The sequence below is a fragment of the Kryptolebias marmoratus genome, linkage group LG1 (genome assembly GCF_001649575.2).
Source record: "Kryptolebias marmoratus isolate JLee-2015 linkage group LG1, ASM164957v2, whole genome shotgun sequence".
Classification (NCBI taxonomy): Eukaryota; Metazoa; Chordata; class Actinopteri; order Cyprinodontiformes; family Rivulidae; genus Kryptolebias; species Kryptolebias marmoratus.
This window is the reverse complement of record NC_051430.1, coordinates 26,010,365-26,038,281: the sequence shown is the minus strand read 5'-3', so window position 1 is coordinate 26,038,281 and position 27,917 is coordinate 26,010,365. Positions and strand designations below refer to the sequence as shown.

At 35.6% G+C, this 27,917-nt stretch overlaps 1 protein-coding gene across 1 annotated transcript in view; it reads right to left on the bottom strand.

Moving 5' to 3' along the window:
• The window catches only part of si:dkey-215k6.1 (transmembrane protein 132C), a 203,626-nt gene that overhangs the window by 83,435 nt on the left and 92,274 nt on the right, over positions 1 to 27,917 (bottom strand). Inside the window, exon 4 of the mRNA XM_017412446.3 lies at positions 10,081 to 10,221. Coding sequence (XP_017267935.1) covers positions 10,081 to 10,221 — 141 coding nt within the window. The remainder of the gene's footprint in view (positions 1 to 10,080; positions 10,222 to 27,917) is intronic.

Here is a 27,917-nt window from a genome sequence, read left to right as displayed (position 1 = left end):
TGTCTCTGCCTGAACATAATCTGCCTCTAGGCACAACTTAAGAAATAGTTGATTAAACAGTATGCTTTAGATTGTATTTTGAGAGCCTGATAAAAGGTTGAATTATATACTTTTTTGTTGTTTTTTAAAAAGGACAAACACACTGGCTGTATTATTTTTTTGATTGCTGTATTTCTTTTTAATTTATTGCAATTTTGTGTTTCAGATAAAAATTTTGCAATGCACATTGTCTTGAAGCCATGACAGCAACAGAATGTAAGACCTACATTGCCAATGAACAAAGCTTCAGACGCGTGTTTTGAGGGCACTGGAAGTAAAATGTGGATATGTTAAAACAGTATTTGAAAAAAAAAGTTTTAAAACTAAAAATACAGGGAACTACGTGTTTTAGAGCAGCGGATGCACAGGTTTGGAATAAATCGAATAACTGGGTCATTAAAGCCTTGGAAGAATGAGCAAGTCACCAGAAACATGCAGTCTTATCAACATAAAACCCATGGGACTGATGCCACAAAACAGTGATGACAATTTGATTGACACATCTTCTGGAAGCATTACATAAATGGGTTTTAAGATGCAACCTTGAAGCTGATTCTATTTCATTTCCACTCCCTGCAGCTCTAAAAGCAAACCACAATGCTTTGACTTTTAACCTTTTTCTATCCCCTCTCAGTGTCTCCGTTTCTCTCAATCGTTTCCCTACTGCTGGCTGAATGTTAAGAAGACAAGTGTTCACAGGACCCTCAAAGCAAAGAGCATTGTCTCATTGACCAACTTGTCCCTCTCCTCCAATATCCATCTTGCACTGCTCTCGTCTTTCTGATAATTTCTTTTTTGTTTGTTAGGGCAAGGAAAATAAGGGAAACATCTCCTTACCTCCTTGTTTTTAATCCATTTTACTGCTTTCCCCACCCCTGCCTCACTGCTAAAAGCAGGCATTTTCCATAGCCATGACCAAAATCGTTGTAAAATTGTTCTTTTGGATTTATTTACATCCACACCACCTTTCCCTTTTCTTTAGGCTGCTCATGAAAATGAAAGACATTTAATTAAAACAACAATGTTGATAGTTGGACTTTTTATCATTTTGTTTTTAATGGACAAGAGTCAAAGTACCTCTAAAGGCAAGGATTGGAAGAGTTTAAACAGTCACTGAAAAGAGTGATGATCCTAAGGGATAGTGCTCCTGTTCCATAAAGTATACTTCTGCTCCTCTTTCTCCCATATAGCAATCTGTCCAGGCCAAGAAATTTCTCCAAAACTTTCTTCTGTCCTTTCCTCACTTCCTTACATCCTCTCTGCTTACTGAAAGACAATTTTCTGTCCCACATTCTCTCAACCTAAAGTGACTTTTTATCTCCTCTCTTTCCTCTTCTTTTTTCAGTATATCCTTTTAGTCTCCTCCTGGGAGATGGAGGCGCTTGGTCCCCTCAGTCTGTTTGTGTCATTCATTCACTCTAGCATGCTCAAGAGCTCTCAAGTCAAGGACACAAGCTTGGTTTTTGATTTAGATGATGAAAAGAAAAGCAGCGATGGGACCCTGGACCTACTGTCACCTGAGGAGAGAAAGAAGGCAAAAGCAGGAGGGCAAAATGAAAAAAAATGAAACTGACTGGAAAAGGAAGGAAAAATAAGAGGACCGGTTTAGAGTGGAAAAAGCACAGAAGACATGCTGTGTGATGCAACAGGGAGAGGTAGGACTTCAGGGGGACAGTGAGGAAAAGAAGAGGAGTAAGACAGCTAAAAAAGAGAAACGAAACGAAACAAAGAGAAAAGACAAGAAAAAGAAAAAGACTGGGATGCCTCCAACATCTGACACCTTATCACCAACACACACAAACACACAATCACCTACACAAGGGATGGGGAGTTAGTGTTTGCATCGGCAGTGCCGTTCGCTCTGTGACACTGAGCATCTCTAAGGAGAGGGATTCGAACACACAGGGTCCACGTAGGTCGCCTTAATTAGCCGCACATCCTGCTACGCATGCTCCCAGGGGGGTTTAACAGGGGCACCGAGGGTGAGGAGACGAAAAAAGGGGGAGAAAGAAGGGAGGGGGAGCAGGAATGGGACTGAGAGAGGACTGAGTAGTTGAGCAAAGGGAATAAGCCAATAGGAATGAAGGTTATTTAAAGCTTGGCCTACAAAAAACATTCAGAAAGTTGTGTCTTGGAGCTTTGGTCAGATGTGTTTAGGTTTGATTTAATATATAAATATGTTATTTATGTATATACTTCACAGTCAAACTGGCAGTTGTGTTAGTCAAAATGTGAGTTCATTTACACAAATTTTGTTTATGTGCATTCAGATTAGTCTGGCCCAATGATTGAATGTGCTCAGGTGGCTGGGGTCGTTGTAGTGAGTGACAGAATGATGCTAAACAAAGCTATACTCATAAGCCCCATCCATATCTGCAAGTCCTAATTAGCCAGTCCAGGTTGTCGTTCAAGGCTATGATAGAGTAAAAGAACGAAGAAGCACTCACCAAACCACATGTAATGAACACAAATGTTGCCTTTATCCCAGTGAATTCTGCTTTGCACCTTCTCTCTTGAGTCCCTTTTCCCTATAATTGACAGTTATGGAGCATTTCTCTGCACATATGAAAAGTCTTGAAACCTTGAAAATCACAAAAGTATATTTTCTAAAAGCTTCTCTGTTCATTAAATGGGCTTTTTGAACTAAAGTAGAAAAATCCAAATGGGTTAAATTTCTTAACTGGACAGTTTTATGAAGTCCAAAGATGCATAGAAATGGCACAATTCAGTTAAAAGCTGATGAAACCCAGCTGAAGTGCTTCAACAGTCTAAATATGCACAGTAAAAGGTTTATTTTCAGACTTTGCTCTTACTTAGGTGGTTTACATGCAATATTATTACTAGCACTACTGCAATTCTATTGTAGACTTTTGGTAATATATGTACTGACTTTCTTTTAACAAAATGTGCAGTTCTGGTTGAGTTAGTTCTCTCAACTTTAAAGGTAGTATCTCATTGGCCTGTGATAGTTGAAAAATAGTTGGTGACTCAAACTTGATATGCAAGAAAATGTGCACATTTTTATTTGAAGTCTGACTTAATTCTGAGTACTTCCAACTAAGTTGCCTGTGAGCTGGTAAGCCAAATTGGTCACAGCCATCCATCCATCCATCCATCTATCCATCCATCTTCTTTATCTGCCTCTCCTGGTGGCTATCTCCAGTAGTTGTGTGTAAGAAATGAGGTACACCCTGGACAGGTTGCAAGTTCATCACATGGACACAAAGAGACCAACAGACACTCTCACTTACACCAAGGGACAATTTCCAGTTACCAGTTAACATAACATGCATGTTCTTGGTCAGTGGAAGGAAACTGGCATACCCACGTGTGCATGGGGAGAACATGCTAGGTCCACAGAGAAAGGCCCCAGGCTGGGAGGCAATCCTATGACCTTCTAGTTGGGAGGCGACAGCTCTAACCACTGCATTGCTGTGCCCTCTTTCACTCTTACAAATATTTCTCCCTCTATGTTACTCCTTCCTTTGCTCTTCGTATCAAATCAAATGTTTATGTTAATCAGCTTTAACAGTCAGACATTGTCATAGCTGTCATCCTCAAACTCAACAAAACCAGTAAAAAAAAAGAAAAAGAAAAATATCTACTTTAAGAAAAATAAAAAAATCTTTGCTTGGGATCCCATTATTCTTCAGAAACAAATTGCAAGAAATGTACAAAGATGATCCTCTATTGCCAGCCCTTTTCTTCACCAGAATTGAAATAGAAAAGAAGTCCAAAGAAAACAGGCTAGTCAATCTGCACTCAATCTATAAGATACAAGGGAGGCAAAGGAAGATAGGGAAATTTTGGGTGAGGCAAAACAAGTTGTAAAGATAGAAGAGAAAAGGAAAAAAAAAAAACTATCAGTAATGCTTCAATGCCCCACAAAGCAACCAAAAACACATGTTGTTTGAGGATATGTGTGTGTATGCACACTTTGCCCTCTATTTTGTGTTTTGCAATCAAGAGGAGAGAGAAAAGGAAAGGAAGAAAGGACGATAAACACTGACTATTACCACTGGGGTGGTCATTTCTTCTTCCCTTGTGTTAAAGGAACCCCACAGACTTTAAGTGTGTGTGTGCAATTGTGTGTGTGCCTGGATTTCAGGAATAAATTCAAACTCAGTGCTGTGGCTGTTCAAATATTGCACATAAGATTAATATACTGGAAGATAACTGTTTTGAAGGGCCAGAGTGTAGCAAAATAAAAATGCTCAACAGTTGTCAAACTTGTTGGAATTTATTATTACTATTATTGTTATTATTATTATTAGTAGTAGTAGTAATAATAATATAATAATATTAAGAAGAAGAAGAAAACAAAACTATCTGTAGGTGCCTTTCTGGCATCAAACAGAGGGTACAAGCAACACTAAAAATGCACACAAAAACATAAAAAAAACCCAAAACATAGCAGCATAAGAACATGACAGTGCAAACTATAATAAACTGAGATGAGCAGTCCTGAACAAATGAGTTTTGAGTCAAAGTTAAAGTGATCCAAATGCTTTAGTTCTGGTAACAAGGATGGACAGCAGAAACATTTAGCAGAAATAGGAGCTGGCTCAAATTGATTCTTCATGCTCAATATAAAACACAGTTCTTAGATATTGTACTGTGTTTGTGTTTCACACTGACACACACCACTATGATGTACAAAACCAGAAAATATGTGCAACTATCTGACACGAGTTCTCCATTTTTTCTGTCTCCAGGGACAAACACTAACAGACAGAGTGACATGCTACTTGAACTACTTTTTTATTTTATTTTTTAAACCCTCTCTCACTTTAGGTCTCATATTCTCCTCATTCACTTGTTGGCAGATTTCCTTTTCTTACTTTTGATCCAACAGCCTTTTTGCTGTGTTTTATTTCCAAAGTGTGCCAAGTGGGACTGCAGACTTCTTGGCCCCATGTTTTTGTTGTCTGTGTGTTTGTATCCAGGAGAGACTGCCAGCATTCAAACAAAAGCTCACTGCTAAGTTATTTTGTCTTTTCAAATGACTAAAACAGAGTAGCACTTAACCCTGTGCCATGCTTCTGTTTCTCTGCTTGTGTGGATTTAAACCAGTTCAAACAAAACATAAATTAACTCTCCAACCTCTGAGTGTGCCTGTGTGAGTGTGAGTAAGTGAATTTCTGATTCACTTTGTTGTCGTCTGTCATTCAATACAATGTGTGCATATCTAAGTGCAGGCTTGCTGGTACTTTATTTATAGCAACTAAAAATGTTGGAACTTTTAACAACTTGTCTGAGGATAAATCACAAATGTCATACAAATAATTAACAAATAATAATTAAGAAACAAGAGGATTGCAAAACTTATTTCAATGTGAATTTTTTGTTTTTAGAGTTTGTTTTGTTTTGATCATGTAAGTCAATTTACAACCCTACTTCCTGATTATTTTGGTAGAATCTGTTTTTTCTGCTGAACCCTGATTTGGTTACTAATAAGCACACCTGTTCTTCATTTTATAATTTGCTTCCTTTGTGTCTCATTTCATTTGCCCTTTGTCAAATCCTTGTTTATCTCAGTTACTTCTTGTCATGCGTATACCTTGTTCTGAAATATCTGTTGACACTTTTAAAGTTTATTTGAATCCAGAGTCTGCTTTTCTGCCTGCATTTGATTCTTTCACACTACAAACTGCAACAAGTTCAAGTGAATTTTTATATATTTTTTGCTTGATAGAAATCTTATCATCCCTGAAGCATCAGATATGGGATGCAAGAGGCGTATATTCAAGACACCAAGTCACGCATCAAACCTGATGGTTGCCTCTTAACACTAAGCATTCTGAGCCTCTAGTATTCAAGACTGATTTGGTTTTTATTTTAAAATAACAAAATTCAAAGACTTATTGTTACTGCTTCTAAATGGTAAAAATATCAAAAATCAAAGAGGAACTTATTTCTACTGTTATTATTCAGCACTTTTAATAATGATATTCTTTGAACCTGAACAGCTTGACACAAAGGTGTGAAGGTGTGTTTCAAGCTAACAGTTTAATTTCTAACCCACTATTCTGATATATTTAATTGAAAATAATGGCAGGACAGTGATGAAGTTGGTTATCACTGAACACCACACTTCAGTGCACATTTAAACAACCATTGCTGTTTTTCTCTTTGTGTTTGCCCTGAAACAGACTGCTGCCCCTCATAACTCTGAGCATGATTAAAGCACATAAAAGTAATGGATGTATAAAAAAAAAGTGTTTAAACTTGCAAAACAGAGCATCAGTGTTGCTGTGCAATGTTACTCTCTTACTTTATCTTAAATGCTACGGTGGTTTCACATATTTGCTGGAAATTACTGCTCATCTTGGACATCATTCTGAAACAAAAACATTTTGATCTTCATTGAGGTCTGCACAGGACAGTCTGGCAATTGCTTCCTGAAACACTCTGTTTATACTGATTAAGGTTATTCTACAGTACGTATAGTCTAAAATGTTCAAAGATGATTCAGCGGCTGCAGGAAGTACTCTATAATCATTAAATGGAGTTTTTTCCCTGCGGCTGCTGCTAACTAATAGCTCAGGATGATGAAAAACTTGAAGCGCGTACACACAAACACAGAGGCACACAAGCAGATAAATATCAAATCCATACATGGAGTGTGGACAGTGCATTACCCCAGTTCTAACATTGAACAAAGACCATTAACAGTGTTAATCTATAGATCTTATCATCATCGTGAAATGGAACAATGCTCCCATTCTGGGAGCATCATCATAAACTTTGGCACATTTTCCTCATGCAACACACCATACAAAATTAAGGTCATCCAAAGTGTGATCTACTTTTTGTTAATATTAACAAAAAGTCTATAAACAGAATAAAAAAGTGACATATTTTACAAATGAGACAATACTCGGGAGAGACCATGAAAATGACTAATGACATCAATAACAACTCGGAAAACTCAGCGAGGTTCAGCCAATATATTGTACAAAGCAAAATGAAAGAAACAAAACAGATTTGTTTCAACTAAAACACACTTCAGAATCATTCCTTATGATCTCAAACTTATATATCACAACAAGATAAACATATAAATTAAGTGGTAATGAAACTGTAAATGAATTCTAAAATGACAAAGGTAATTTTTAAAGAAGCCTCATCGTCAAGATTTAAAGAAGCACAGATACATGTGAGCATCCAAAAATCTCATCACTTCTATACTTTTAGTACATTTATTTGCAGAGAGATATGAGCAGAGCAGTAGAAATAAGTGTCAATAACTGTTTGATGGAAGTGTGTAATTACAGCTAAATGATATTAGAATCAAATTGTGAGCATCACACAAGTAGTGACTAATAACTGTGGAATCTAAATCAATACAGAAAAAATTGCTTTGTGTAAATATAGAGCTTTAATGAAAAAAGATAATGGTGGCTTCTTGGGATTTGTAATGGTGAGGCAATGATTGCATTCACTATGATCTCTTTTTAATCTCAAATACCAATCAAGTACATGTACATGGAAAATGTACATAAATGTAAACCACCAAACATAAAACACAACCACACACATAGCAAAACATCGGCTTTAGTTCCTAGTGATGCATCTTTTCACCATGCATGTCTTATTTTAAAAATGTGCCAATCAATGCACAAATGTCAGATCATAATAAATCTCAGAAAAACAAAAGGTAATCTAAATCAATTCATGATAATAATTGTCAGAAGGAATAATCAATCCCACCCATTCACTTATTGTGAAGCACACTCATGATTTAGCTCTCAACCAGAAATATCTCATTAGAGAATAATACAGATCAGCTCTTTTAATTGCCCATCCCGCCCACATGATGCCTGATAAAAGCTTCTGATTCTGCCTCTTCTGGCAACAGTTTGCTACAGTATGCAGTTTGAGTGCATGTTCTTCCTAACAGTAAAATAATGCTAGTTTTAATTTATTTTCTAGTATTTAGTGCTGTTTATCTCAGATGTGAAACAGATTTGCTTCTTTGAACCTGACCTGCTTCATCTGTGTGCACTGTTTCTACAGGTCCATGTGTGCACAATAAGACTATCTCCACACCAAAATTGAAATTTAAGAAAAAATTAAATTAAATAAACTGTGTTTACACTTGTCATCCACCTGCAAAGTGCAATTTTTTGTAAAAAACAAAATGATTTATTAAAAACTCTGCTTCATTGTCTGTTGTACATGGTTAAAACACAAAATCACGATTAAACTGTTTGAGGCATGCATGTTGAAATCTGAAATTACTTTGTAAACGTCTTTGAGACTCATAATGTAGGCATCACTTTCTGATTTGGTAAAGCATTTTTGAAACATTTGTATGACTATATTATGTATAGTAAAATTAAATGATCAAATTACATAAAATAAATATTAATATTTCATAGTTTTGAATTTTAATTTGTACTAGTTTTCTTATGATCACATCTACATTGAACCAAGTGATACCATTCCTCTGTAAATATAGTCCCAGGTTTTCCATTGCTCATGTCAGATCTTTCTTTTGGTCTTTGTGTTCATCTTAGATTCTTTGCTTCCATGCACTATTTTGTTTTATTCAAAATAAAGTTCATCATTTGACTTTATGAGCCTGGAGCCTGGTCTGTCTACCTGACAGCTTGTCTTTCTGTCTGTCCATAAGCTCTTCATTTGAAAGCCGAAAGATGTTTTGTCATCTCTTTTATGTTCTACTATGTCACTTTGTGATCAGTCATTGCTGCTGATGCTGTCGATCAGTCAAGGAAAGACTGGGCTAACGGCTAGCTAAGTGGTGCTAATGGAGCTGTGGCCTGGCAATAACAACTTCATCCAATAGAAAGACATTAATCACTACTGCTCTAAACCAGACGTGAAGAAGAATGAGCAAAGGAAGAGAAAGAAAGATGACTAAAAAAGAGGAACATATGTTCTAAAAAAGGGATGGAGAGATGGAGCAAAGACAGATAACAGATATAAAATGTAAAGGAAAGACAAACAAAAGGTTGTGAACAAAGGAAGGAAGACCAACATGAATTCTTACACTCTGTTTTCTTGGTCGTATTACTATGATGTTAACATGTCTTATCAACATACTATATAATACATTAGTATTTCTTAAAACATGCTTTTTGTTATGCTATTCAAATCTTTGTTGCACACATGTAGCCCACATCTTAATATGGCTCCTAATTAACACAAATGGAAAATATAATGCTTATTTACATCCTTCTGGTCCTCACATCTCACTTTCTCACATCCTTTCAAATAAGAGTAAAGGGACAAGAATTCTATAGAAAACAACTGAGAACACATTAGATTTATACTATATTTAGAGACTAACATTGTGTCCCTACTGCAAGTTTCCCATTTTTTTCACATTTTGCAAAATGTTTTCACAAAATGTGTAGTTAACAGTGAAAAAATGTGCTAAACAGCCTATCTTTTAAAAAAAATCTCCAGACTTGTACACAGAGTTCAAATATGCATAAATTAAACCTGATGCTTAGTTGCAATCAACAGCCCTTTAGAATCAGTTTATCTTTGAGATGCAAGATGCTTTGAGGAAACAGTAACCTTAAAAATTCAGGGAATAAAAATGAGTTGCATTTTAATTTTTTTTTTCTAAATTAAAAACTCATGATAATAGATGGTTATGGGAAGAAAACCACAAATGTTGAATCAAGTCAAAGTGGGTTAAAATGAAAAGCAGCCTCAAACTAAAAAGGCTACCCAGATTTACCTATTCTAAACTCAAATTCAATCATTTTTTGTGTCCCAAAAATAAAGAAAACCCTTTGCAATGGCTGCACAAAATAATTAGCCTTTTCTTATATACTGACAGCTTTTTCATGTGGACTGTCACCATAAAACAACTAAGATCTCCTGTTGAAAGAAAAAAAAAACAGGGCACTATCAGTTTTCTGGCCTTGAAGCAAAATAATCAAAGACTGTTTCGGACATCTTATGCACCCACAAAATGCTTTGTTCAAGGAATAAGCGCAGGCGCTCCTGGATGACAGGAAGCTGTTGAAAAAAATGGAGCAGTTATGTGAGCTTTAGTGCTACCTCTCTGCTGTGGAGGAGGCCTTTCTCTGACAAATCACTGCCAAGGAACTGCTTCCCGATGCCATTTCCTGTTTGATCTCCCACGCGACAAGGTTGCTGGGTTTCACAGCCAGGAAGTTGATGCCTGACTGGAACCGCACCCTACAGAGAAGAAACACAGACAGAAAGAAACCAGAAAGTGAGGTTAATCTAAAGTTCATAAGCACAATATAAACAAAGAAGCTGTGGTATTAACTGTGAAAGTTAGAAGGGATTTTGTTGAAGTCAGTCTGCCTTGCTTGGAATTTCCCTACCTGGATTTTCCTTCTGATTTATCTTTGATCTCTGATATATGCCAGACTTTCTTAGTATGAAATGTCTTTTAAAATTGATTCACAAAACACGGTGCTGCCTCCCACGATGTTCTTTGGTGGGAGAAGAAAAAGGTGAGACAGACAAAAGACAAGAGAATGACAGGAGATGCTCTTACAAAAGTTAATGTTTTTTTAACCCGAACAATGTCTGAGCACACGACAAACCAGACAGATGTTGAGACTATAATTGATAAAAGGAAAACCTAAAGTGTTTATTGTTATTATTATTATTATATTTGTTTACTATTTGAAAAACCTTTTCTCTTCAACAGAAAAAATACATAATTTTTCATGATTACTATTTGTAAATTCTATTTCTGCCCAGGTTATTTTAACCTTTTTTTCCTTTCCAGTTCTTTTTTTTCCCCATTTTCTTCTTCATTTTGACCACTGTTCACACCTATCTTGTTCCTTATTTCCTTTTTTTCCCCCAATTTTCCCTACTATTTTCCCTCTGTTTCATGTAAATTCCTTCTGCAAACCCCTTGTCCTCGTCCTCATCCTTCCCCTTCTTCTGTTCTAAATGTCCTCCTTCTACATCATTTCCCCGTTAATCTCTCTACTTTATTTTCTTTTACCAGGTCTCTCCTTTCATCTCCTAGTTCTTCTTTTCTTACTCTTTAACTCCTCCTCAGTCTTTTATCCATCCCTCTGTGACTTCCTTCCCTGTCTTACCTATGTTCCTTTCTTCATCCCTCTCTCTGCCCCTTCTCAATACTTCAGTCTCAAAGTCCCTTTATGTCCATTTATTTTCTCCTTCTTGTCTGTTTTCCCTAATCTGTTTCAGTGTGTTTTGCTTTATTTATCATCTTGATGAGACCCTTCCTTGGTTTATTAACACATTTTTAAGCACGTGTGCACTACGTTTACGTAGTCTGTTCTGTCAAAATAATAATAATAGTACATACTATTACAAATATTCTCTGAAGCAACATTCTTTGTTTTTTTTCTATACAGAAAAGAATGCCAATTTTGTTTGTCTCCTGTTTCAAGATTACTTTGTCTTTGTATTGCTTTATGGCTTGCCAAAAACTGCATGAAAATATGTAATACATGTCTATTAAAAGTGTACACATATGTCTATGTGTATGTATGTGGGAATGTGTATGTGTTAGTAACAATGTAAACATGGCTTGGCACAAACAAGCAATCTATTTATGAAAACTTAAGAGAAATACTTTTGTTTGTTTTACTGTTACTTTTTGTGTTACTTTTTTATTTTAAAATAAATTAAATGGTTTGTGTGTGTGTTGTTTAAGTGTTACATTTTGGAAAACTGGGGGAAAAAAGAAAGCATTTCAAGGAAAACAGCTCTTTCAATCTGCAATTAAATAGTGCTTTTTTCGAAACCAGCAGAGCTCAGTCTTGTAAAAACTCTTCAATATGTAAAAGGACTGGATAACTGAACTAGGAAATTTGTGTTTAGTTGACAACCTGCTCTAACAGTCAATCAAATGTTACATTATTTCAAATACTGCCATTTACTGACAAAGCTTAGTCTAAATTTGCATGTTATGCAGATTCAAAAACCTACAGAAATGTGGTGTTTCATTTAATTCAATTACAGATAGAAGGGCCAGTACACAACAAATGTTTTAATTTACTTCACTTTTGTTCTGGCTTGCTTTATATACAGTAATAGAAAAAAAAACATATTCAGCAAAATAGCTTTATTAACCCCCATAATGGGGACTAATTTGTCAATGGTCCGGAGCAGACAATCACCATACAAACACAAAAAAGAGCATTTTTGAGCTCAACAAACATCCTGCAGAACACAAAGCAGTCATTAACAGTACCCAAAATAACTTCAGCAGTTAAAGATGTTCATTTTAAAATTTGACTTCTGCTGGAACAAAAGATCTCCTAAGTTGTTCTGTGGAGCATTCAGGCATCACGAGTCTCTCATTAAAAGACCCAGGAAGTTCATTAAAAATGAAGAGGGTAGCTTTCAAGATGAAAAACAGTCTCAGTTTAGCTCTCGTTTTCTTCTCTATTACAGCCTAAAGAGAATCAAGAAACATGCTAAGCACTGAGCCACCCCTCTTGATCTTCTTACTGATCCCTTTCTCCTCATCCACCACGACCCCCAACCCAACAAAACACAGCATAAAGAAGGAAAGCTGGATGTTTAGCTGGTGCAAACTCATCATAAGACAACTTTTTAAAGACAATAAATTCACTTCTTATGAACAGTTAGAATATTAAAAGAAATGTCATGCACAGTTTCACAATTTTGCAGACTGAATATATTCTCTTTATGGTGAGTCATCTAATGCAAAAAATGTTATAGAAAACACATCTGAAAATAGGTTCATTGCAAAGGAAAATTATGTAAATGTTCTGCAGACTGTGATAAATACATATTACAGAAAAAAAGTAAAAAAAAAGAAAATGCACAAATGAAGCAATGCATCAGAACTCCATGAATCTAGCTAAAAAAAATTCTGAATTAAAATTGGAATTACTGAAGAAATGATTCCCAGTGTGTTCTTGCATTTTTGTGGCACATCACAAAAATGCTTTTTAGTTTAGTTTTTTTTATTTTCTGGTCTGACCATTACACCTCTGCACATCAGCTTTGAGGAGGAGCAACACACGTCAGCTGACCTAATTTACCTAATCTACTCTGACCTTGGACTTTAGTGGGAATTCAATAGACCAGGACTGAAACAATGTTAAGAGCTTCTTAAAATAAGTTCAGAAGGACAAAAATTCAGGGAATATTGGGTCAAAAACAAGCTTATGAAAAAAAAAGAAGTAACACTTTTGTCCTTTGGTGTATTGGTCAGGTTGCCACTGAACATGTGTGAGTGTGAATGTGTGTGTGGTGTGCCTGTGTATCTGTCAACAAGCCAGATGATGGACAGGACTGCGTCCCTAAGCTGCTTCTGTCATATCTGTGTACAGCAACAGAGCCTGACAAGTGACTGTGAGTGGTTCTCTTGCTGTCGGTTTTTGGTAACACAGGAAGACAAGCTAACTTCTCCCTGCTCTCTCTTTCACTTCCCCTCACTCACTCCCTTTGTATTTATCAACCTTTGTTATATTTTACCTGTCAGTGATGCTGCTCTGTCTGGAGACTGTACGACTGATCTGTAACACTTTTTTGTGTGTGATAAATTAGCAACAGCTCAAATTCTTCAAACATCATTTTATTGTTTTTTTTTCAGCAATTTGCTATAGAAAAAAAAATATTTGCAACATAAAACATTAACTGAGCCTCATCCCTCCCCTGATAACACACACTCTCAGCTTTAGTCTTCCCCTGTTAGTCAATGAGCAGCTCACAGAGCATTACAATTGATTTTCTTTTCACTTTATTTCAGAGCAGTGCTTTGTTTATGGCCACATCAGCATGGGTTTTCCAAGAAAAATAAAAAAGTGGGTGGAGAGAAAAGGCAACAACACATTCTGTTTGTTTCTCTATATATATAGAAATCACTAATTAAATTTCATAATGCAAAGATATGTTTTTCTAATTGTTTTGAAAGAGTCCTCATGGTCTGCTTAACTTAATAATTCAGAATATAGAAATGCAGGATATTGGCACTTATATTAAGGAATGTCCTGATGCATGCTCAATAATCCAGGTAGAAAATAATTGGGTTAAGTCTGGACGGGTTCTTCTTTGCTGAAAATGTTTCATCTTTTATCCAACTAGTTGTTCACATGCAAAAGAGGACCATAAATGGTCCTCTTTTGCATGTGAACAGCTTGTTTTGTTTTTGTCACAACCAACTAGTTGATTCACTGTGTGAAGGTGAGGATGAGTTTACTTGCAGTTCCTTAGACTAAAGAAGTCCTTTGGATAAAAGATGAAACGTTTTTATGTGTTGATAAAGGAAGATTAGCTGTGGCGGCCATCTTGAAATGGGTTCACTCCAAATGTCAACCAGTTGTGAATGGTTCATAAAATATTTTACTAACAAACAGACCTAATTGACTTCAGTTGTTTATGGCCAAGTTTTAAAAACAGATTCCACTCAATCACTTAGCGCTTAGAGTATGAATTAGTGATTATTATCAGCTCCTACCACACCAAATTTGAGCTCAATATTTGTAAAACAGATGGAGTTATAGCTATTTTTGTATTTGCTAAGGTCACTTATCTTGTATGGGATCGACTCCAAAAGTTAATCAATCGTAGATGTTCATCTCATGATTACTTTCTGAGAGTTTCATTAAATATCGTCCAATGGTTTTTGAGATATTTTACTAATGGTACAGACAAATGAACACACACAAATGTACACACAGACATGAGCAAAAACATTATTGCTCCATCTTTGCCTTTGGCTGTGGGCGATAATAATGTAAGATTACATATCACTGCAGGTTTCTCATTCACATCTAGATGTAACATTAAAGCTGCTCTGTTGTCTAAAGAGACAAGGTAAATGTTGAGGAGAAAAGAGGAATGTGAATGACGTGATACATATTTATAGCTTACACTTTCAACAAAGGATTACTGACCCAAGAAGTTAAAGAATATATTCAGGGGCATAACAGACTTTTAGCTAAAATAGAAAATCATCTGTGTACACATAACTCTATTCTTTAGATGCACTTTAATTTCACACCCTGGCTCTTTTAAATAGTGTCAAAGAAAGAAAAGTCACTTTTTTCTCAGAAAATAAGCTCTAGGTTTTACCACAGAAATGTGCACTATTTTTCTACAAATTCAAAATTAGTAAAAGTACAAGTCATACAAATGTGTAAGACACATCAGTCCATGTATAAGTAAATGACTTCAGTAATACTGGGCTTTCTTAAGAACAGTTGATATTAGAGGGACACATTTATATTCAGAGAAACAAAATAGAAAGAAAAAAACTAAAACAATAAAAGCTTAAAAACAGAAAAATATAGAATAAAAAAAACAAACTGCAACCTGATGCCAAACACACGCCAGACTAAAACCCTCAGATGGAGGTGCAGACCCTTTCAAAGAGACATAATGTTCAGGAACCTGTGTTACAAACATTGTAGTAATCAATTTAAATTTCAGCACAACAGCTCTCAAAGTGTTAGAAGGTCAGCAAACCGACAGGCTAACAATTTATCTTATGCCATATGGTGTAGACAGCATTTGTGCACTTTGCCTAGCATTCTTTGCCTTTTCTCTCTTTTTTAACTATGAAGTCAACTTTGCAGAGTGTACAACATGTCTTTTTTGTATTATTTTATTTTAATCTAAAGCATTTTCTTTTCCTTTTCTGTGAAATTATTGTGACAGCTCCTGGACTAACTGGGACCAGTACTTATATAAGCTCCTACATCCACTTCACCTGTTTACAAAGAGCTGTGAGAGAATGAGTGGGTGTGTGAACCTCCCTGACAGCACTCCTCTCTGGACAACAGGCTGATATGACATGTAGTGCTGTTTCAGTCGCTCCCAGAAACACACTTCAAACTCCAGCTGCCCTCCTATTATAAAGTCTCTGCTCCATGCTTTGTTTGTGGATGTTTTTGCTAGTTTTGTTGACATGTTTATCTGTTTGTTTTCCCCTGCCAACTGGCATCTTGGTTACCAATGTTACAGTCTTTGACTGTCATTTTCTTGCTTGGCTAGTTGTGTGTTTGTGTGAAAATGTCTTTGTGCTTGTTAGTGTACAATAGTTAACAGTTTTTTTGTGTAAATGCAGTGAAGTGCAGTGAAGTGTTTCAAAGATAAATACCTAGACACAGACATAGATTAAAAAGCTCTAATTATTCAATACCAGGTTATACAAAGACACACTTAGAACAATTTTTCCATAAAAGTTCTCCTTTGGGCACCAGCTTCACAATTTGACAAGACAAATAACATTTCCATTTTGAGGTCCCTTTCAAAGTGGATGGTAAACCTGCTATGAGGTAAAACATCAGCCAGAATGTGGATGGTCTTTGCAGTGTCTAGGTATGGTCTTCAGGCATGTATTAGGAATGCAGTGCGCTCCCCATTACATGTCATACTGTGTGATAAGTCTGATATTTGAGCATGCACAAAACTTGCACAGCAAAGTTGTGGTGGTTCAGCATTATGATGGCAGTGTACCAGAGCCATGGTTAGAAACCTGTGGAGCATGGTGGTATCATATCTATGATGATGGGTCTGTAAGTACCAGTGTGGTTTTGTCATTGAAAATGGTATTGCCTAGGCTACAACTGTAATCAAGACAGTGTCATGGAAACAACCTAGCACTGTCATTATACTTGTTGCAGTAGCATTATACTAAGTTGGCATGCTTTTCTAGTGCGTAGTTGCATCCTGACACTGTCCAAGTGCCAGGGCAGACGTGAGGGTGCAGTAGAGCATCTTAGGCTTAAATAAACAGCAAGGAAAAATGTATTTGTTGAGAATTAAGATCATGGCAGTGCCGTGATTGCCACATTAAAGGAGTTCTTCCAAATTTCCCATGATCCAGCCAAGTTTTAATATGTTGTGTGGGTTTAGAAGAGCATAGTGTGGTTTTCATCCAGTGTGAAGGCGGCTTTAATAAATGAATGAAGTCTTAGGCTTAAGTTTTTAGCCTAATGATGTTCATAAAAGTTGTATTTTACTGTTGAGTTAGCAGTTCTCAAAGAACATAGTTCAGATTTTGACCTCAGTTATAATTTTATTATCCATTACTGGCTGTTTGTGACTCTTGAAGATCTTTTTTAATATCAGCTGCATCATTTTGACTACTATTTTGACATTTACATGTTTCTTGTAAATCAGGTCTCATCTTTATTAGAAAGAAGCAACAACATTTTGCTGAATATTACATTATGCAAAAAAATAAATAAATAAATAAAATAAAATAAACCATTCACATCCTGTAACATTCAAAAGCATTTCTTGAGTTGTAGATTATTGTTCCAAGCCACAGGAGCATCAGCATTGCTGAAAACACCCAGCAATCACGAGATTTAAAAGAAACAGCTTGAATGTCAATTAATATCCCCTGAACTGATTTTCGTGTTGTTTTGATTTCCTGATACTACTGGGGTTTATTCACTGCAAAGAAAAGTACCTAAAAATCAAACACCAAGTTAATGGCTGAGGCAGTTTTGCCTGCTTTGTGTCAGAGCAGCAGCAAACCAGGACCTTGGTGGTCTTTGGGTATTGTTGCCAACCTGTTAAGATTTCATCTTACCCAGTATTTTGTTCCAGTCAATACCATCCACTCTGCTTTTCTTCATAATCAGCAGGTTGACCAGGTTGGACCCAACTAACACATTTTGAGAGCCACCTCTCATACTGTAAGTGTGAAAGGCAATAACAAGTCAAGTGAGTTTAAGGGTTTTGTGTAGAATAATTTTTGTGGTCATTTCAAGAAATAATGGAAATATACAGTTTGGCTCTTTTGCAATTTATCTACTTGTTATTCAACAAGATTCACTATAAATACACATGTTTTCTACAATCATCATTGGCTGCCTTTTCCCTCTTTTTAATATGGAAATCATCTATTCTTCAATACTGTGTAACAAACAACTACCAAAAACTTAACTGAAACAATTAAGTAAAATAAAGTACAATGTGAATTAGGAGGTATTTCATTTTTTTCTACTCAGATCTGGTTCACTGCTAAAGGTCTGTCTTCACCCTTCTCGTCTCCACCTGCTGAAAGTGATCAGTAGTTGAAGTGGCTTGTTGCTACATTGCTAATCTAGGACAGCAGCCCAGAGGACAAGCTTGAAGCTTCTACAGCAGCCAGCAACCCACCACTATTGTCTGTGTCTTTGTTTACAGAGAAATACACTGTTCTAATCCCATGTGTGGTAGGAAGAAGCGTGGGCTGCTTGGTTCTGTGTGTGAGGAATTTTATTTGAAAGAAATCCAGTATCCAAACATCAAGACGTGCAGATTACATTATCAATGTCCTGCATGAATGCATGTGCAGTGGTAGCATGTGTCAATATCCCACACATTTATGCATATTTGCTGAAATGCTGCTGCATTTAGCTACATCCATCAGAAGAAATGGTGGCGTCTACAAAGAAATGGTCAGCTAGAAGTTGGTGTTTTTGTGATAATAATAGAGTCAAAATTTTCCTTTTCAGCTGCAGGATATTTAAAGATGAACTGCTGCACCTGCTGCGCTTATGTGGTACCAATATGTGATTTTAGAATGTAGATCATTTGTTATAATTTATAAAATGCATTCATCTACACTTACAGACTCCATTCACAGCTTATGTCAATTTGTTAATCAGCCCCTGCTGATTTCCATTTCCCCTGCAGCAACCCCCAGCTACGTCTAATCTTAAACTAATCAGAGAGAATTGTAACACTTGTATTCAAACCCTATTTATCCTGGTTCTTTTATAACATTCGGTGAACTTGATTTTGCTTTTTAAAGATTTTACCAGAGTCATTTGAAGTCTGTTGCTTTGGTGGACAGATGTGAGATGTCAGCATATAAAAGAATTGCAATAATAACAACTCTGGTAATGTTGAGGGCAGTGCTGAATGGTGAAAAACAAAGAAAAATACATCTTCAACAGAAAGCTCAACTCAACTGGATTTTCACTAATCATATATAAGCAACAAATAAATGGAATCCAATGGAAGCAGCTTTTTATTTTTATTACACAATAGTTTTTTTTTTTTGCAGGAAACCTATGTAAATACAAAACTGCTGCTGAAGGAGAGATTATGTTGCTGAAGGGACACTGCTAAAGAGAACAGTTGTCTGTCCTTATGTGTGATTAAAGGTACTCATTGCAAACTAGGAAATTTAACATAAAAAGGTTATCCTGTATACAGCATAATACACACTGCTTAATGCTTGTGTAAAAATCTAAGACACTGCTGTTGTTGTTTTTTAAATCTGCTTTGTATGATATTACTGTGTCCAATATATTTTGTAAAATAAACTTTTTCATATATATATATATATATATATATGTATATAAGGCTTCATCTTGTCTTTTAAATGTAAAACAAATTTATTTTTGACAGTTTTGATTTAACAACAATGGGACTAGCTAAAAAACATGCCTATTTCATCAATTCACACCTTGTTTAAAGATTGTACAAAACAACAACAACCAAAACTCTTTCCCAGCTTTTCCAGTTTGTTGACAGCTTGACATTTAAAAAAAGTAATACTGCATCTTTTCATTGTTAGGATCACAACGGCAGATTGTTTTCCTTCTGTCTTTCAAATAGCAAGGAAAGCAAAAAAACAAGATTTAATGATTTGACAGTTGACTCATTTAAATGCCATTCGTGTTGACTGAATGTAGCTTCTGCAGTGTGTTGAGGAATATGCAGCTGCTGTGTTGAATTTTGTGATGTATCTCCTTTGGAGTTGCTGCTGCTGTAGTTACCGTAGCCACAGCTGTTACTTTAAGTCATAAATTGTCACTAAATGCAGTAAGTTACCTGCCAGGAATTCTTGGCAAACTTTTTATGCAGTAAAAAACAGTTTCCATGATGAATCATATTTGTCTTGCTTTAATCTCATTATATATAAATGATGCCACCCCTGAATGGAGGAATATGTTTTATAAATTTCTTATAGGCACAAATTATATGATTTGGTGCCTGAGCCAGCAAAAAAAAAAAAATCTTGAAAATGTTTTCTCTGCAATCCATCATGGAAAAGTTTTGTGCAAGGATAAAGTCATGTTCAGAGAAATGTATTTAAAATATTTGCACTATACTTTCATATTATTTTAAAAAAAATCACGTTTCAGTATGAGGTACAGAATAATCAGATTTTCACTGAACATCTGCTGTGGCTTGTTGACTATCAATCCAACCTATGAGTCTGTAAGATGCTTGTTCTACAAACAACGAAAGCTAGTCAATATCTGTTAATTTATTCTTTAATGCACATCTGCAGTCTTTTATACAGTAACATTCGTTGACACATAGCATATGGCTCTAACTCAGCTGCTGTACAATGCAGTGGATTTGAAACTTTTGTCCAGAGAGGCATTCAATGACTGCCGTGTTCATATATATTTAACCAGCATTGGTCAAAAATTACATGCAAGTAATATTAATAGTATTAAAGGGGACCTATGATACTTAAACAAGTTAGGATAGGTCTGTTGGCTATACAAAAAATGTTCATTACATTTAATACACAAAATCATTTTCAGATATTGAGATTTTACCTACCAACAGAAATCAGTTTAATTAGATCAGTTAGTGGGAACTAATAATTATGGAGTAGTCCTTTAAGCCATGTCTTTAAAACACAACAAGGTGTTTATCCTTTATTAAACAGGCCATCTGATGAAAATCTGGGCTTAATTTAGGTGTATTCACTGAGGTATTGGCCACTGTCACCTGAAGTTATTCAGATATTGTCAGAATGAGTACAAGTTACTGGTCATCATCAGGTAACTGTGAAAAAAAGGTTTTATCCCAAAGCAGCCAGTAAAAGGTTGAATACTTGGATGACAGAGAAAAGTAAAATCTAGAGTGACATGAAGTAAGGATGAAAAGTACGAGATTGTTGTTTTAAAAGATTATTCAAACTGGTTAATAGGTTTTCACCCACAGATCTATTAATATCATTATGAGTCAACAGTAATGACAAAAGGGGCAGCATTACTACCAAAAGGACAGATTTTAATTTCTGTTTTCTTGCTGTCCCTTGATTAGCAGAAAATTTATAAATATTGTAATGTCATTTTCTGCAGAGGGAAATGCAGAAATAACATCTTGTTTTTGTTTGTTTTATTTTAGTCACAGTTGCTTTTTTTCAGAACCTTGGGTAAGCTTGAAATGATCACTTTTCTTCTGCTTGTGTTTGATGAAAAATTTGGACAAATTTTAAAAAGAATACAGTAATGAATAAGTCCAGTAACCTCGAGGGCTTTAAGTCCATTGTCATATCTTTACATGTGTTTACTAAATTGAGAACACAACCAAATCACTTTTAACTTGTAGTAGTACCACTAAGCTCTTTGGGTTATCTTGCTTCAAGGGCTCTGTCAGTTTTCAGCTTTTTAAAGCCAACAGGCTTTAAACACAGAGGTTTCAGGCAATAAGGATTTATGCTTTGATGGGAGATTTACTAGAGTCTATAAATTTGCCACACACTGGGAATTTTTCACAGGTTGCATTAATGTGATCTGTGGAATACAGTGCATAAAAAGTAAGAAGGAATGGCAGTGACCATGAACGTCAGACTTGTTTCAAAAGTGTTGCTTGTGATTTTTCATACAAATTGTTAAAAGGAAAGTTCAGGGGGTATAGAAAGACATGTTAGAAAAACCGATTATGAAAAACTCTCAAAGGAAAATAAAAGTGAAAAGCATCATTATGAGTATTGAGGGACAAAACCAATTTATCTTAGTTATCACATCAGAAACTTCACTGACTGTTGAAGTCCTGTAACATTTGGGATAGAAGAGGACTTGCAAATGTCTTGGCCTGACTGACAAGAGAATAATCAAACCCATGCAAAACAGGTTTTAGAATAATAAAATAAATAATTTAACTGAAGGAGAAAATTTAAAAACATCAAAAAACTGAATTAGGACAACATGCTAAATTTGTGTGTGTGTGTGTGGGGGGGGGGACTGACACAAAACAAACAACAAAAGAAGACCATGAGAGTAGAGAAGGAGCAGGGTGTACAAGTGATGCATTAAAAAAGAAACTGAAATGACAGGAAAGCTGAAATGACCTTTAAGAGCTGAAGAGAAATTGATAAACAAATAAAGTTTACGTCATATCTCTGTATGTGTTGCACTGCTTGAGTTGGGCTTCATGCATGTATTTGTCTCCGCTTCAGTTGCTCATTTGACGGACGTGTCTGTGCCATCCTGTCTGTTTTTGGTCCAGGTGTTGAAGTGTGATAAGAGCTCCACCCTGACTCCTTCTCTCCTCCCTCATCCCTGCACCTCCTTCACCCTGGCCTGATTGAGACTACTAATTCAACATGCCACCAATGAAAAGCTTCTTTCCGCTTCGTCAGTCAACTCTTTGGAACTCATTCAACAGAAACATCCAGTGTAGACTTTTTGAACTTCATTCAATGAGCGAACTGAATTTATTTGCGAGGGCTGACTCATCTACACTGCTATATAGCGTTAACATTAAAATGACAAATAGATGTGGTGAAAGCCTAATGGAGAGAGAGGACTGAGGGGCTGCTTGGAGCATCACAGGCTCTTGATGACTCTTGAAAAAGAAAATCTGGGCAAGGAAAAGTGAGAGGCCTAGTTTTCATCTGACGTCGAGTGGACAGCTTTTATACACACGCTGGATGAACTCAAAATGCAGTGAAGACACACTGAGATCTGATCTGATGACTTTCTAAGTTCTGATGCTGCTTACCTTATGTTTGAAAGGGACTTTCATGTGATGCTGAGGCACCATGTCTGTTGTCTAAAAAAAGCAGAGGACAAACGCTGCGCTGAACTGCTCCCAGGTGGGAATGTTTGGAAGTAAATAAAATAAATATTGTATGTCAAAGACTATTTCTAACATGTTGCACTCAGCATATTCTTGGAATAAGTCGTGGAGATATGCATTAAATAAAATAAATAAATAAATAAATAAATAAATAAATAAAACCACTGTTAGCTATTTATACAGGTCTGGGACTGTCTCAGCTGTCTCTTCATTTAGTTCTTCTTTCATGAAACCCAGCTTGTTGTTTGCCTGTGTTTGCCAACCAGTTCCAGGTAAACTTCCCTCACAGTTTGTAACTGTTGGTTAAAGTTTAATAAAAAATATGTGTTGTTTGACTCCTAAAAACTTGTTCTGAGAGTTAAGTGAGTGTTCACAAACTGCCACGCCCCATCTCCTGAGTGTTTTGTTCTCTGCTACAGTCAGAGTGCTCTCCATCACCACCCACATGTTTTACCCTGATGGATACAGCCTGGTGTTATCCTCCCTCGCTCTTTCCCTGCTCCCTGCCAAGAGCAGAGACTTCTGGTGACAAAAACAAAGGGGTGAAAAAAACAATATAAAGCAACAAAAGTAAAATGATTCACCACAAGGAGATAAAGAATTGAAGAATATGAAAATATTATGAGTAAAATTTATTCTTTCAAATGAAAAAAAATGTTGATCAGAAAAGAGCACTCACTTGTGAAGATCAAACTAACTATATTGATTAGATTGAAGAAACTCTTCACACCTCGCTGAGACTCACCTTTGAATGTGCTGCAATTCATTTTGTGGTCAAGTAGTTAATGGTTCTTTTTAAGGTTTGATGAATACACTGACTGACTGGTCTCACCAATAGCCTCTTGAGAAACAAATGAAGGAAGACTACAAAAATATCTGAAGTTCTTTGAGCTTCCAGTTTTGACTGTCTTAAATGTCATTAAAAAGAGAATGTTGAGGAGAAATGTGGAGCAGAAGATAAGGTCTGAAGGTTCAAGTAAACTCAAACAGAAATCAAAAACAATAAAAATGAAATAAAAAAACTAAAGATAAAGGTGCAATTGCATTTATTTGTTCAGTGAAGCCCAGATGTCTGTCTAATAAAAAATGACCATTGTAACTTCTGTTTTCAGTCCAAACTGCAGAGATCATTTTGTAATTCTGCTATAAGATTGGTTAATTTTAAATGATTAAGGTTTACATTATTGCCACAACAACCAAAATCATTAATTTAGCTAAAGTTTTTAATACTTCTGCAAACAGTCAGATCTTATGGCTATCATATATTTTCTTTGAGTTGTGGGTGAAAGCTTGGAAATGTTCAGTCAGTGGTCTTTTAAGTTGGTTAGTATTATTTTTTGCCATCAAAACTAAGCATCATGACAAGGTTGCATGCAATGACAAAGAAAACAGATTATTATTGCCTGATCCTGCAGCTCTGCATGTTATTGTTTTGGTTTTTATAGTTTGCAAGTTTACTGCTTCAGTTCATTGTCGCTGCTGTAAAAAGAGAGGAAGTATTGACTTGCTGTAAAGTTGCCAGTTGGCCAGAAAAGGAGCAATGACTAAATGCTTGTTTTATTCTATCACTGTTGTTTAATACTGTATCTGTAACTGGGCAACTTTTTACTTAATAAAAATGTTGAATCAAATCAACAAAGCATGTCAGCATTCTGTTCACTATTTGTTTTGCTCCCCAAGCTGTTTTGTTCAAACAAAAATTCTGTTTAATAACTTCAATTTTTATTTATTCTAATGCAAATTCATTGCCAACTAATTGTGTATAAGATCAAACAATATAAAGGATTTCCTCTCACCACTCCCATTTTTTTCATTTCTTCTCAACTCTCCATTCTTTTCTTTTAAACCCTGTTTTTAGATTTCTGTTTTGTCTGCCTCAATTTTTTACATTTATTTCAAATCAACGCCTGCTCTTGCCTCTCACATTTCCCTCCCCCACATTTCAAACTTTTTTCAAATCAGACTTCTTCTATCCCTGCTTGCTTTGTTGCACCTTTTTTCCATCTTGTCTCTTTACCATTAGACTTTCTGAAAATCTTATGTAACTCCACATTGAACTCTATAGGTGTTTTCTACTCACATCCCCATGTCTCTGTCACAGAATTTGTGTAACGCTTCCATGTCACATTGCTGCCTGATTAATGAGGGAAAAAACACATCCAAAATGTACCCTGTGCCACTTGCTGCTCATCTAAAACATTCAGTGGATTCTATGAAATGAAACAAAAATGATCAAAGTACAGTGAAAAAAGTAGATTGTATTAATGACTTGAGTCAGAAAAACTCACAGATATGGAAGTGCTGTCTCTATTCACTAAACAATTTTTATTATTACTGGAAAAATCTCCATATTAAAACACTTGACGGACAATATGAGTATTTTTGAGCATTGTAATTTGTTTATTTTACAAAGCTGGCAAACCTAGGTTTCTATAAATGATTTAGGAAAACCAGATTTAGTAGTGATGAATTTGGATAATCTGACAAGTTTAAAATTGTCTTAGCAACAGTACAGGGTAAGGAAATTCAGTCTCATGCACTGATCAGGGGACAGAAGTTATTCTAGTCCTCTTTTCTTTTGCTATAAAGAGGCACACATTCTTTTTCTTTAACTTTTTTCTTTCCAGGTCGCAGAGGAGCTGGTGCTAATCTCCAACAGTCACTGTGAGAGAGGTGGGGGACACCTTGGACAAATCGCAAGTCCATCACAGGGACCCATAGAGACAAACGAGACAAACAACAATTCACACTCTCACTCGCACCTAGGAACAATTTAGAGTTACCAATTAATATGCATGTTTCTGGTCTGTGGGAGAAATACGGTACCTGAAGAAAACTCTTGCATGCAAACTTCACACAGAAAAGCCGAGAAGCCAACTTGTTACTTTCTTGCTGTGAAGCATCAGCACTAATCACTGTACCACCATGCTGCTGCTTTGTTAATCTATTTTAACTGTTTTTTTTCTAAAACTCTTCCTCTACTTTCATTTTGGTTCCTTGTAGAACAGAGGACTAAAATGGTGGTTTGGTAATTTGGCATCTGAATATTGAAAATGTGTTTTATGTATTCATGGAGAGTTGTATTCTGTAGTTTTTTTTTTCTATTCTTCAATCCCTATATACCTATAGTGTCTGTAGATATGTGTCCTCCTCTGATGCCACCCACTGCAGATCATATTATGACAGCTTCTGGGAACAAACACACAAAACAGCACATGGCATCGCACCCCGCAGTTTGATTCTTAAAGCACCACTAGAATCCTGGCAGCTTGGTCTCATCAATCTGCAAAAACTTTTGGATATAAGAAATAGATTAAAAAAATAGTGTGTGAAAGTGTGTTTGTGAATATTAATGGTTGCTACACATTAGATGCAACAACAGTACAAAAAAAGCTATATGAGTTATTCATGTAATCAGAGAATACACAGATTTACTCAGATTTAAAATTGAATCATACAGAAACCTACAAAAGTCAGTTTTTAATGTATTTTTTTTCACAATTTTTTTAATGTTTATGTTAATATTTTTGTATTGTTTATTTCGTTGGAAACAACAAGAGTAATATTAGGCTTAATTCATTGGGTATCTCTATTTAGCAAGACTAACACATAAATTAATTATGTTGTTTAGTTAATAGCCGTAGTTTGTTTATTTACTTATGATTATTTGAACTTTTTTCACTCTTCTGTAAGACTGAAAAGGTAACTTTGAAAACTTGTGGATGTGTTTGTTTCCAATGTTTGCAGGCCATCAAATACTCATATTTATTGTGTGATTGCCCAAACAGCACCAGTTGGTGGGGAAGCAGTTGCAGTATCATCTATTCTGACCAATAATGATCAAAAAATAATCAGGCCTACTGTGATTTATAGTGTTGACTCAATTAATGTTTGTGAAATCTCATCAAGTATCATGCAAAAGAGTAAACATTCAAATCAAATTACTAAATCTTTTTTTTCTGTTCTAAATATGTCTTTTTTAGTTACAAATGAATCAGTTAAACTTAAAATTTAAAAAATGCATAAATAAAAAAGGAAATGAAAGCAACACAGATGTGCATTGAGGTTGAGCATTGAAAATCTGACCATCTAAAACAGAATGCATTTCTTCTACAATTAGGTGAAAAGTTGGAGACCAGTACATTTTTGCCACGTTTACATCCATGAAAATAACTGATTTCACAATTTTAATGGTCCAATCAATTCAAAGCATATCTGCAATTCTGATATATTGTCTAAATTATCAAACCAATAACATATGCAATAGCTTTATAATGGGGGATGTTTTAAGAGGTAGTCTAAATGTAATTTGCGAACCACTGCTTTTACTAAAAAAAAAGATTCTGCTCCTAGAATTTGTTGTGTAAAATAAATTAGAAGCAATGAAAGTTTTTTCAGAGGTTATCTCAAATATGCAAGAAAACCGAACCTAAATAACAAAAATAAATGCAGGCAAACCCTGAGGACCTGAGGTGTATCTTGGTATTGTATTTTCCTGACTGGCACGGTAACAACAAAATTGTTTTACTGTACTGGATTTTAAAAAAAAAAAAACAGGTTTTGTTTGTTCTATTGAATGTTTTATGGGCATGCCCGAAAGGGATAAGACCCCCGGGGGCAAACCCAGAACTCACTAGAGTGAATATATAATCATTCTAGTCCAGTAATGCCTCAGAGTCCCCACAGGAGGAGGTAGAAAATGTCCCTGGAGGAGAGAAAGGCAGTTTCCCTTCCATACTTGTTGCTTATACAACTGCAGATAAGTGAATAAAATTGGAATAAAACAACCATTTCCTGTTAACACTAACTTGTTTTTGTATAAAAAAGAGGGGTTTGGTAGTTTTCCCTTGTAGTAAAACTCAAACTTACTGTGTATGGAAAGAGAAAACACAAAATCTCAAAGTGCAGAATCAGATTAAAAAAAAAAAAAAAAAACTTAAAATATTATTTGTTTAAAAAAGTTTTGTTCCAAACAGTTTGCTAACGAGTGTGTTATTTGGAAACCTGCTGAACAGACATTTCACAACTACATAATAGATAGAGCTCTTTTGTCTCTAAATTCCCATTTTCAGTTTTTAGTTCTTTGTTCAATTTCTATCATTCAGCCTCAGAGTCTTCTTCCTTACTAG